Below are 13408 nucleotides of genomic sequence, written 5' to 3' on the forward strand. Positions count from 1 at the left end.
TTCCCAATTAATTATTCAATCACTAGTTGCGACTTATTTTTTGGCACAGCGAAGATTTTGCAAAGATACATCTGAATTATTTAACTGAAATGTGATTACATCTAATTATTCAGGAAGTGAGATTTTCAAAAGTGGCACCTGAAAGTAAATGAACACCATTAACATTTAAAAAAAGATTCAAGCATGTTAACAAATACATTGAGAGTAACTATCAAAGTTTTAAAACATTCTGACATTCTATATCGCAATATTATTTTGGTGCTTCTTTACAGCGGATGCGAGGTTAATAAGAGTTCAACAACTACCAAACTTCTCTATTCCAAGAAGTGCATGTATATTCAATTCACAGGTTGCTGTGTGGAAATTCTACTTGAGTCTGGGAGCTGTTTATTGTCATTTTTTCAGTGGCACTATTGTAGTCATTAATCAAAACTAAAGCACAAGATAACACATATTTCTGATGATCTTTTGGGACAAAAGTTCTTAAAAGCAGCGTATGTACATAGGAAATCAGAGCAGGAACAGGCCAATACACTTAGTCTCTTCATCTAAACATAAGTTAATAATTGAGGTTCTAGCGCTGATTCTTGTTGCATCCCACTTGTTGCAGCTTGCCTTTGAATCCTTTAGCGCTCTCGTGTGGCCAATCCTCTCTCCACGTTAATGTACTACCTATATATCATGGATATTGCCTGCAGCATGGGCCCTAATAACAGCATTGCAACAAAGGCCAACGTTGATTCATACAAGCAGTGCACATTAACGTCCAAAGGAATGACAGCATGACTAGCATTGTAGAATTGGTAAAGGAAAAAGATCCAGTGCTCAAATATGCAAACTGGACTTTTATAATGGCTGCAGACAGATCTCCACCTGCTGTTCTTTGTTTTAACAATGGAAGGTATCTTCAGTGTGAACCATTAAAGGACTCATCTCCTTAAGGACTATGCAGTGGTCAATCAATCACTGTCATAGATGAATGCATCTAATAGAGGTAGAGTGGTGAGCAAAATAACAATTGGGAATTTTTTCCTTGATTACTCAGTACTTCACCCAGAGAGTTGTGAATTTGTGGAATTCCCTGCCACAGAGGGCAGTGGAGGCCAAGTCACTGGATGGATTTAAGAGAGTTAGATAGAGCTCTAGGGGAAAGTAGAATCAAGGGATATGGGGAGAAGGCAGGCACGGGTTATTGATTGGGAACGATCAGCCGTGATCACAATGAATGGCGGTGCTGGCTCGAAGGGCCGAATGGCCTCCTCCTGCACCTATTTTCTATGTTTCTATATCCACGGAGGGCATTGGGGGAGTCTGGTAAGGCGGCAGATATTAGGAGTAAGGCCATGTCAGGCTGCACCTCAACTATATAGTAGTAGTATACCACCACTCCATTCTGCATAATTTTAGTTCTATCTCCAGATGTTAGTGAGGGGTATTTTGCAGTGCAAGTGGTCTTCATCAGATCCAAATCTGGTCCCTTCATTATGTTCAAAATGAATGTTAAGATTGCATACCAGTTATTCATCCTTTCCTACTTGTTCATTTTTGTATCAATCACAAATTTTAAGTTTTAGTTTTAAAGATACAGAGTGGAAACAGACCCGCCGACCAATGATCCCCATACACTAGCACTATCCTACACGCGAAGGGACAATTTATAATCTTTACTGAAACCAATTAACCTACAAACATGTATGTCCTTGGAGTGTGGGAGAAAACCGGAGCACCCAGAGAAAGCCCACAAGGTCACAGGGTGGAACATACAAACAACGTAAAACTCCATACAGGCAACACTCATAGGCAGGTCTCTGGTGTTCTACTGCTGTGCCACCGTGCTGCCATTGTTTAAACAGGTAGAACAATGCCTGGTTTTTAGTGCGGAAAACCTAAACTATATCAGTATTGTCCCGCACTCCTTCTTGTGGGTTCAATTTCCGACTGCTCAGGTAAGGGACCTACTGCCTGCTTCAGGCAAACAATGTAAATGTTTGGCAACTTCCAGCGTGTTGACAAGCAGTGGGTTGTCAATGTGCTGATGTGGGTTCCCTGCCGCTGTTCAGATGTGTATCACTGTTTACACAAATTAACCATCATTCTGCACATTTTACATCTTAAAATTAATGCAACAATGAGCAATTTCTATTCTTATACAAAGCTCCAAATTTAGCTCAATTCGTATTCATCCACATTTGCCACAAATATATTCTTTGCCTTTCATTCGGTTATTGTTCATTTCAAGCATTCCTGTTTTACATTGTAGATTCGCAAGTAATTGAAAATCTCTCAGATTACAACTGGGATTGGTCACCAGCAAACAAACTTTCTTTAGTCACACACTGAATCTTTAGTTGATTCAGAATACAAATACACTAAATAATTATATTTTCACCACACTTACACACTGTATAAAACAAAGCAAATAGTTAGCTTCAACTAGAATATATAATTGCAAAAGTAAAAAATAAAATCTATGGGTAGATATATTTTTTAATGCAGTTAGTCAAAGCAGTATTTCAAAGGTCAGTTCAATTCTGAATTATCAGATATCATGCCCAATATTGAAGTTTAAAAGCAGAATCTTCAATTAAGTGGTTCTTATACCAATGCTGCTTTAAGCAAGAACAATAGTAGTACTGACAAACCAAATGACTTTTCATTATTTTTTAATCTGTTTTAAATTAGAATTCAAAATACAGATCAATATACAATGTCTCACAAACAATATCAAAGCTTTTATTACTCTTATTAAACTGCAACAATAAATCATAGAGGAATAAAATAGCAAATCTCACGTAGAATGAACACTGTTTTAGTACTATGGAATTGAAATGTCTTGCCACCATTCAACAAGCCTAGCTTCAGCCTAATAGCCCAAGTTTATACATATTTTAAAGTGACTGTAACACTCATTTAAGGAATGTGTTTAGGCCACATTTTCATTTTTTTCGGTGCATTCAACATATCATTAAGGGATTTGCACAAAAACTCCTCAGGAACAAATTTAATGCTATAACGCACTGATCGTAAACGCACAATGGATGCTGAATTTCTAACTGTGCAATTTTATGAATGGCTGGACCACTAAAGTTTGTATTAATCTTATTTGGCTACTACTGGAATTGGAACTATACCAGCTTACAGGTAAAACATAGGTATGCCTAAAAAGGGACTCGCATAAATACGACTTCACGATAAAACCTGCATCAATGTACTTCTATGACACAATATCCTTAGCCTTTTTTACATTGTTTTCTGCAGTAGCAGATTAACAGCTCAAACTAGTTTAAAGTGTTAAACCAAAGCAAAATTTGGCCATTTTGTCATTAAATTCTGTCAGCTATTTATACAAGTGTTTACTTGTACCAGAGTATTCATATAATTCTTACACAGGTGGCAAACACTAACTGTAAGGACTGGAATTACTAATCTACCAATGTTGGTTGAGTAAACACTATGCCATTATACTCTCAACAATAAGTCTTTATGGGCAGGGAGATAAGTAAACATTTCATAGATTTGCAATTCAGTACTATACTTGTGTTTTTAAAGAAATATACACCTTTAAAGTCACAATTCTAAACTAAATCCAACAAAATATACACTTTGAAAGTTACCCTATTTGTAATGGAAAGGTTTCAAATGCAAATGCTATTTTTCACAATATTAGAACTTGAATATTCAAGTCCTCAATTCTCAATTAACAAAAAATCAGATCTGTGAGCTTGGCCTATGCTTTAAAGACATATTTAGAAGGACGAGGGATCAATGAGTTTGAATAAGACATTGTCTATATCAAGCACACAATATATGCTTGCAGTGGGGTATTTGTAGAAGCCCCCAACTGTTTTTAGCAGCTCATTTTGATAACTTGCCACCTTTAAGAAATAGAGCCAGTTTAAGTGACCAAATAGGCAGCCTTAGAAATCCTCACCATCATTTAAATCCAAATAAGTATAGATATACTTTAAAAAAAATGGTATACCTGTGGTATAAATAGAAAAAAAACATTGGCACACATGTATCAGAATTGGCATCTTCACACTTAATGCTGATCATTCTTGACTTCATTAACTATGACTTATCTACTCTGACTTATTAATGGAAACAATTACTACCAGATGGATTGTTGTGACATATCCTGTATTTGTGGGGCAGAGGTATGATAAACTTTGTTACAGTTCTTTTTTTTTAAATTGCATTTTTGTATGTGCACTTCATTCATAGAATGCAACACGTGAACTTTTATTGCTTGTATAAAAAAATACATTGAAATAGAAATATAGGCTTGTATCTGTGAAGGAATTAAAGAAATAGACCTTTGTTCGAAAGACCTATATCATTATAATTAAAGATATTTGTTCTTCCTTCCCTATATTTTGATCCTTCCTTCATTAGCTGCTATTCAGGAGATGTTACTGTTTATTCCAGAATTTTCTTTTAAATCCTTCAACCATTAAAGTTAAATATTTTGCAATGTAATACTATTTTATAGAGCAAAACTTGGTCAGATGATTGATTGATCAGTGCCTGGTGTTTACTAGTGTGCGGTATTTATCAGTGTGTAGTTCATATTTGGCAAAAAACTGAAATTACATTCATCCATGAGTACATAACTTTGTGACGTGGTTGTTGGGTGCTTATTAAATAAATTTATTTTTTTGTATGCGTTTTGCATTAACCTTTCTTTTACCTGAAAGTGCACATAATGGGGAATGCACAATTTAACACGTATAATGCCCATTAAGTCTTCACCAGACTTACAATTTCATTAATTCCTTGTGCAGTTCTGAAAATAAAATAATCTATTCTACTTTAAAGGTCTGATTTCTGATGGCAAGCTCAAAAGTGATGTAGTTAAAATGTTATAGCATTTCAATATTATGGCCTTACTGTTCTGAGATTTTAAAAAAGTATAGATAATCTAAGGTGTAAATGGTAATTCTTAAATTCTATGCTATCGGGCATTGAGAGAGAGTTGTTATCTCAAAGCCCCAAAGAATCTTCCCAACATGAAAGGTGCATTTGACGATGACCAAATTTCAACGATTCCTTCAAACTACAGCCGATTGGAAGTGAAAGACAATTCAAGAAATCTGCCAACTTGTGAGTGGGGTTTGTTTTACAATAAGAATTGCTTCCCTGAATGCAAAGACACCAAGATGCTAGCAAATTTACAATGACATTTGCAGGTGTACCAGGACTTACAGTTTTATATAGATTCTTACTGGAGCAATACAGCATTGTATATCAATTCTGGCAAAAAACAAACTGCACTTTGCAACATCAAATATAAGGCTGCAGGTATGCTTCATATGCTATGTAAAAATAAAAAAGCCATTCATCAGTTCTATTATAAAGGTCTTTTTTTCATACGTTAAATGATGAAGGGAATGGTTATGGTAAATAAGACAAATAAGTATTAACACCAACTTGTATTAAATTATGTAAACATGTACATCTTCTGAGGTCAGGACAGGGATCCTCTTGCCCAAGGAGTTACTGAACCTGAAGCATGGTTCGAATCTGTTTAGATGCCGACTCGTCATTCAGGTGTCTTGTGGTGTACCTGTGAAACAGAAATATGTTTGTACCTTTGAATAAAATGACTGTCTAGTTTGCCAAGATTTGCAGTTGTTACTTCTCTGAACATTCTTACATATCTTTGTGATGGAGTCAAAAATAATATTTATTTTTAAATGTAACTCTACTTTTAATAATATTAAATAACTGTTAATAATATTGACTATTCGTCAAATATTAGCCCACAGTAGTGCAAATGTGCATTGGATTTTTCTTTAATCTGCTTAGATTGTGGCGGCTTAATTTTCATCTTTGCCAGTTTTTCCACGTGCAAGAGAATTTTAAAAAACAATCTATAAAAACCTCCTCTGACAGTTAGATCTTGGATATAAATGCATACACAAGATAAAAAATTCTAATTATATGTACCTTGAAGAGTTTGGGCAATTCTCTACTAAAACCAGATGGTTTGGAGTTGGCCAACATGTCTTGAACTGGACTGATTGCACCTCCTTCCAGCTTTGTGTGAGGCTGATGAAGAAACAGGCAGCCAACTGCTGCTGGATGAGGGCTAGTGAGATGGCTCTCTTGCTTTTGATTTTTATTGAAAGCATCGGTGATTGTTTCTCCCACATGTGTGAACATGCCAGGAGACAAGAAACATGAAGGGCAAAGCCTGTGAGATAAGGCAACCTCAGGAGGAGCAGGTGCATTGTCTTTAGGTTCAACAAGATACCCTGGCTACCAGGCTAACGTTGAAAGGCAAACTCACCCTCCCCATCTACTTCCTCGGTCTGCAATCAGTCAGTGGCATGGATCTCACTTACAGGATCCCATGAGCTATTTTCTTCTGTAACTCAAGGGAAATCTCTCTAGGTATTTCCTGAGGTCTGCACAACATTCCCACTCTTCCCCATCTCCTGCCAACCTTCCTGCTCAAAATACACCTCCCGGCTAAAATCCAAGCAATGCCGACATAATTGGTTGCACAAACGATTTTCAACTTTTACTTCTTTGAAGATGTGGAATATTTTTCCCTGCAGAAGTACATTCTCAATAAATAAACCTTTGGCATTTCATAATGTTATCAAATTCTCAGTTTTTCTTCTCGGCTTCAAGTCAAGATCGGGTATCTGGACTATGAACACCTTAAATATGTCTTTGATTTTATTCAATCCAGTTCTAATATGCACAGAACACAACACAAGTCTATTTATTCATATGGATGGAATACCACAGGAACATTGTTTAGGAAAATGATAGTGCATAATGCAGGGCAGTGAAGCAGTGAGATCAGGCTATAGAGCAAGAATAGTAGGAGCATTCTCTAGCTGCTCCTGCCATACCCTTGGATTGCCACCACACTTTAACACACCTTTGTTCTATAGACCTCTATAAACCTCTCAACGAACAAAAAGTAATCTTATTAAATATCCTCATCTGTCAATTGCCCCTCATCTCACTTTGCCAAAAATAGGATAGAGCAAGCAAAGGAAGGCTGCTACATTGGAGCTAGGAATTTTTCAATGTGCTTCACAGGTAATCCTTGCCCTGGGAGAATTTACAGTAGAAAGTTATTTCATTTTCATGAGAAAATAATGTTACGCAAATGACTAAGCGCTCACTATGCACTTCGTGGACAAACCCCAATAAAGTCCATAAACTTTGCACTTTAATACCTCAATGGTTGTCCACTGCTTTTATCAATGAACAGCAGAGGCCTTATCTGAACTTTTCAGACGAGTTCAAGCCGTGGTAATGTAACTACTTGTTTGAGCTAAATATCTCATAGCAAATACCAACTCTGACCTTTTAAACCTCTCAAGTATCAAGACATCTGTGTGATATTTATTGGTTCTCTGATAATGGCATTCCTTTTTAAATTGAAAGGAGCTCCTTAAAATAACCCCACCAAGATACCCAAGGTGCAAAGTTAAGTCAGCATTTCTAACCATGGAAATTCTGCAAGACTAGCCATCTGAAACAGTGTTCAGTCACAATACAACAAGCTAGAAAACCTCTTGACTGATTTTAAATAAGTGCTCAAAGCCAAGTTCAGTTACAAAAAGAGATTTCTACTATGTGCAATATTTTGGACTGAACACTTTGCTTATAAGTAGACTTGAGACCTATAGTGTGAACATTGTAGGGAATTTTCCATATGTTGGAAAAATAGAGGCTTGGGGTAGGAAATAGTATTGAGCTGATTGGGTGCTAGAAAGAAGCTGTGAAGCGACCAAAGATAACCAAACTACACGCGTGTCAGCAAGAAATTATATGTGCAAGCCATGAAGTGGATTATGTGCAAAACATTTTGAGATCATCCTAAATTAATTTGGTGTTTAAATACATCCTACCTGAGTGCATTCAGAAGACCTTCCACATTGTTTGGTGGCTGATCTTTCAAAACCTTTATACATCCTTTCATCTGAAATGGAATAAAAGCAATAAAGGATGACGTGGATTATGCTACAGTTTACAGATTAGGTTATTGTCATATATATCAAGTGCAATGAAATTCCTTGATGACATGAAGCTCGCAGTATAAACTACACGGAATCACAATACCCTCGGCATCGTCTGGATTTTCACTTAATAAAAAATAAAATCTACAAGAAAGCCTTGCTATAAATTTGGTAGATCATCATTCAAGTTCTGGACCAGAAATCTATTGGCAAATGGTGCCTTATGGACATATAATATTGGATGGCTCAATGACACTAACACGATAAATAACTGCTAAACTGCAGAAATGTCTGGAAAAACACAGAGAATTGCCTCATAAGGTCTACATCCACTTTTAATGAATGAAATTAATTAATTAGATCTCTGGTTCAGAGTTTTGTTGCCGATTATATGAGTGGGACACACAATTACAGTGTGACAGACCAACAAATGTTTGGTTCACGGGCATGCCAATAGCACAGTAGCACAAAAGGTCTGAATGGAGGAAATACGGTCAGGTCTGGGGGATTGTAAGCATCAGGTTCAGCAATGGTAGCAGGGGGTCAGTTAAATGGGTAAGCAGGGCTTTGTGGTGGTGGTGGTGGCTGGCTGGGGCATGGTTACTGGTTTGGAAATGAGATAGGGCAGGATGGTCATTGGCTGGATTACGTTGATGCGTGGCGACATAGTTTGAGAATTCAGAGCTGGGAGGAGGAAGGGTGCAATGGAAGACCCAAAAGAGAGGATGTAAAGTATTAACACAAGTGTATCTATTCTAGATTCATAAAGTGCAGGAGTAACTCAGCTGGTCAGGCAGCATCTCTGGAGAAAACGATGGGTGATGTTTCGGGTCGGGACCCTTCTTCAGCCGCCTCTTTCTGCACCCATACCTACTTTAACTGGGTTCCCAATATCAGCCTGTGATCTTCTCAGAGGGGCATTCCTGCAAGGTGCATAGAAGGAGACTTGGTAGGCAAGTTTGGAGCCTGCCTCTGCAGGAGTGACCTGGGACAGCATGCATTATTCAAACATGCATGGTGCCGCCAACCTTCATAACTTCTTTTTTAATACAAAAGACATTAATTGAGTAGTGCACAATAACATGCTCCTACCTGATCCGATTTCTCTGCAACACTTATTCTCCTCCCCCACCCACCAAAAAACAATCCAGGTGTCAGCTGTCCCACCAAAGCACCCTTTCAGATCATATTTCTTTAATATCGAACGCACCACAGGTGTTACTGCATAGTTAGAAGTTGATGCTTGTACCGTTGGCTCATCTTCAAACACCATTTATTTTGATTCACCTTTTTTATACAATCCACAATGAAGTCTACTGCAACATGATATAGTGCAGCCCAGCACTAGTGTTGATTTAGAAAAAAGAACATTAAGAACTAAATTAAAGAAAGAGATAGCATCTTATCCTAAAATAAATTTGGCTGCCATTGATTTGTTCCATGGATCTGAAAGTCCTGTTTCCAGGATTCTGGCAATCTTGAAATGGCTTTCCTAGCAGGCAACATAAAAATAAGAAAATTGCATTGTCCCAACTCGTCAAAATAACACCATTATTGTAACAGGAAAGGTTTCTATCCAGTTTACAAAATATGAACACTCCTTTTTGTTTTGTTTTCGATCCCGATAAGACTTGTAAAAATTGTAAAGCAAATCAGTGAGTTGCATAATACAAGGAAGCTCTGCAAGCCCACAATGTCACTGGGTGAACATTCTTCTAGAATGTCCTCCATTTTTATACGAACCACTGAGTTTTGGATCAATGTCAGATGCTGGAAGTGATCAGGGGTGACAGAATGTAACACAGAAATTTGGTAAATATGCTGAAACCAATCAAAATTATTAGTTACTGTGAACCTGACAGGTTGCAAACCATATTTTCCAATTTGCTATATTAACTGGAAGCAAAGGCTACTGCAGGTGTTATGTAAAAATCAATACAATATCAGTGTGCAGGAAGAAACTGCAAATGTTGGTTTAAACCCAAGATAGACACCAAACGCTGGAGTAACTCAGCGGGTCAGACAGCACCTCTGCAGAAAAGGAATAGGTGACGATCATTAAACACCCTTCTTTGGTCCGAAGAAGTGTCTCGAACCGAAACATCAACTATTCCTTTTCTCCTGAGATGCTGTCTGACCCATTGAGTTACTCCAGATTTTTGTGCCTATATACAGAATATTAGTGTGTATTTTAAGATTTAAAAATATGATATAATCTTGTGCAGCATTCCTACTTCTTCTAGTCAGTCGGCAGAACAATAGTCCAGATTATTTTCCCCTACATGTATTTCCTTACATCAATTTTTGATGTCTTTGCAAACGCTCCCACAGGATGCACATGATCGTAAAGTATGATGACGCCCACCATAACTCTCATACAGAACAGCAGAGTTTCATCATTAGTGAATCGGCTCTTGTACTCCCTAGGCAAAAAAATAATGAAAACAGAACTTTAAACTGCTATTAAAAATGCTTAAAAAATTTTAAATAATAAATTGCATTATGGCATTTCTCTATTATTATCAATACAATTGAATTACTGGTAGTTGTTCAATTACATTTCTTTGGTCTTCTAACTTGGGACTAGAATCAGCAATCTTTCACTGATCACGGTTAAGTCCCCAGGACTCCCTACCTAACAGCACAAGGAGGAGTTGCAACGTAAGGACTGCAGCAGTTCAAGATGATGGCTCTCTGTCTAGAGTTCCTTACTCCCATGTGACTTGCCCTTCACTCTAACAGGGACATGCATACCTTGCAAGTGCTTGTCCAATACCATCAAGTTGGCCTTGTCCCCAATTTAGAACTTTAACTTATGGACCGCATCTGTCCTTTTCCACAGATATTTTAAAACTACTGGAACTGTGGTCATTAGCTGCAAAGTGTCTGCCCACTGAAATCTCAATTATTTGCCCATCAATTCAGTCTACCGAACAAACGCATCTAAAAAGGAAAAACATCTAACTGCACCTCAGTTCCCTTTACAAGACCACTTCAGGTAGAGATAAAAAACGATGTCAGTAGAGACTGATATTTCCATAGATTTTCTAATCGAGACAGGTACAGGCTGTGTATTCAATAGGTCTCAAATGTAGTTATTAAATGATCCATTATTATTATTAACAGATGGCACAATTCATGAATATAAAATACTAACAACCTCAAGATCATACTTACGGTGTTTCGAGCATGACTTTGCATATGCTCGCCATAGTGCTTAAACAGTCAGTTGTATTTTCAATGGGCAGAGTCTTGTTCTGAAATACATAAGAACAATTATATTTCAAGGCATATCCACAACCCTGAGTATTGTGCAACGTTGTAAGAATGACCTTTCAGGATTATGCTCCCTCTAACAAGTATGGTGTTGGATTATTATAAATGACATGTAAACCAGTAAACAGTCAAACTGAATCATAATTTGCTATCCACCAATTTTCCAATTATTTATTTTGATCCACAAAAGTGTAGCTTTGTCTGGTCGACTATACAAGTGCACATATTGAGCAGCTAAACCACAAATTCTTAATAATTTTCAATGCTAATACCAATATCTTAATTAATTAAATTATATAGATCATTTTGTTCACAGTTTTAATTTTTGGGCTATAAATTTTGTTTAAATATATTTATTTCTCTTTCCAATAAAGACAGGCGCATAATTAAACTTGTAAGGGAGAGTTATGGCCCTGTCCCACTGTACGAGCTCATTCAAACTCGTGGAAGCATGTAGAATGTACATAGCGGGTACGTCGGAGCTCAGGACTTCTCTTAGCAGCTCGTAACTCTAACGGCAGGTACTCGGGAAACGTGGTAAGGTCGGGAAGACTCGTGAAGATTTTTTCAACATGTTGAAACATGTCCACAAGAGCCCTGAGTACCAAGGAGCGGCCATTATCGTAAATCTCCGAGCAAATCAGGGCAAACTCGGGAGAACTCATGAATGAATTTGTGCAGTGGGACAGGGCCATTAAGAGTAGGAGTATGTGACAGCACCTCTGGGAATGAGATGTGAAAGCTGAGATTGGTTCAGGAATTGGATTGCAGTGGCATGTTTGGGCATCCAAATTTTTCAAGTTCCTGCATCTTCTCCCAGATGTAGAAGAGCGAATAGGGCACGGCCATGACGCTAGGCATCCTTGACAATGCTTCTAGCTTTCCTGATGCAATGTACAGTGAAGGAGAAAGCAAGTGATGAGCCTATGATGGATTGGCCTGTGTTCTTCACTCTCTGCAAGTTTAGGCGGTCAAGAACATTCGCCCATCAGGTTGAGATGTATCCCGACAGAATACTTTCTACAGCGTATCTGTAGACGTTCAAGAGAATCCTCGTGGATATGCCGAATCTTCGCAGATGCCAATACACAGATGTGCTTTCTTGATCGTGACATCAGTGTGGAGGGACCAGGTTTGATTGCTGATGATTTAGATGCCAAGGAACCTGAAGCTGTTGACCATCTCTACAGGATGTTAGGGTTGTGTTCAACCCCTCGCTTCCTTTGGTCAACAACCAAATAATTTGTCTGACTGATGTTAAGGGCTAGATTATTATCTTGACACCAAGTTCCTGATCTCTTTCCCATACAGTATTTCATCATTTTTGAAGATCTGACTAACAACAAAGATTGAGTTGGCATTGTTCTTGGCTACAGTCACAGGAATACAGGGAGGAGAGCAAGGGACTGAGCACACAACTCCACGGGGACCAGTGTTCAACGTCACGGCAGAGGAATTGCTCTGACCATTTCTAACCAACTGAGGTCTGCCAATCAAGAGGTGAGTTTTAGATATAGGCCCAATGCCAAGATCCAGATCGGCAAGGTGGCGCAGCGGTAGAGTTGCTGACTCACAGCGCTAGAAACCCGGGTTCGATCCTGACTACGAGTGCCTGACTGGATGGAGTTTGTACGTTCTCCCCGTGACCTACATGGGTTTTCTCCGGATTCCTCCCACACTCCAAAGACATACAGGGTTGTGGGTTAATTGGCTTCGGTAAAGTTGTAAATTGTCTCTAGTGTGTGAAGGATAGTGCTGGTATGCAGGGATTGCTGGTCGGCGCAGACTCGGAGGGCCGAAGGGCCTATTTCTGCACTGTATCTTCAAAAAACAAAAACTAAAGTTTAGGGATCAATTTATTTGGAATTATGTTGTTTAAGGCGAGCTGTGGTCAAAAGGTAGCATCCTGACGTGGGTGCTCATTTGTCAAGGTGATCCATGGCTGCATGTAGTGCGTCTTTCATAGATCTATTTTTCCTGTATGCAGACTGCAGGCGGCTACATTATCTGGAAGACTGGTGTAGATGTGTTGACACATCTAATCCTTCAAATCACCTAATTGGGGTCAATGTTAAATCAACTGAGAAAGATCATGTTATTTTTTGGGGGGGGACTGGAATGATGGAGGTTTCCTTGAAGCAGTTTGG

General features: G+C 38.2%; 1 protein-coding gene across 5 annotated transcripts in view; it reads right to left on the bottom strand.

The window, feature by feature from the left end:
- Positions 1-2467: 2467 nt before the first annotated feature.
- The window catches only part of LOC129697109 (CYFIP-related Rac1 interactor A), a 179644-nt gene continuing 168703 nt past the window's right edge, over positions 2468-13408 (bottom strand). For all 5 annotated transcript variants that reach the window (XM_055635336.1, XM_055635337.1, XM_055635335.1 and 2 more), the window contains 4 exons: positions 11163-11242; positions 10282-10408; positions 7878-7948; positions 2468-5566 (listed from right to left, as the gene is read on the bottom strand). In XM_055635336.1, coding sequence (XP_055491311.1) covers positions 5497-5566; positions 7878-7948; positions 10282-10408; positions 11163-11242 — 348 coding nt within the window. In that variant the 3' untranslated portion in view covers positions 2468-5496. The remainder of the gene's footprint in view (positions 5567-7877; positions 7949-10281; positions 10409-11162; positions 11243-13408) is intronic.

Source organism: Leucoraja erinacea, chromosome 5 (assembly GCF_028641065.1).
Source record: "Leucoraja erinacea ecotype New England chromosome 5, Leri_hhj_1, whole genome shotgun sequence".
NCBI classification, from domain to species: domain Eukaryota; kingdom Metazoa; phylum Chordata; class Chondrichthyes; order Rajiformes; family Rajidae; genus Leucoraja; species Leucoraja erinaceus.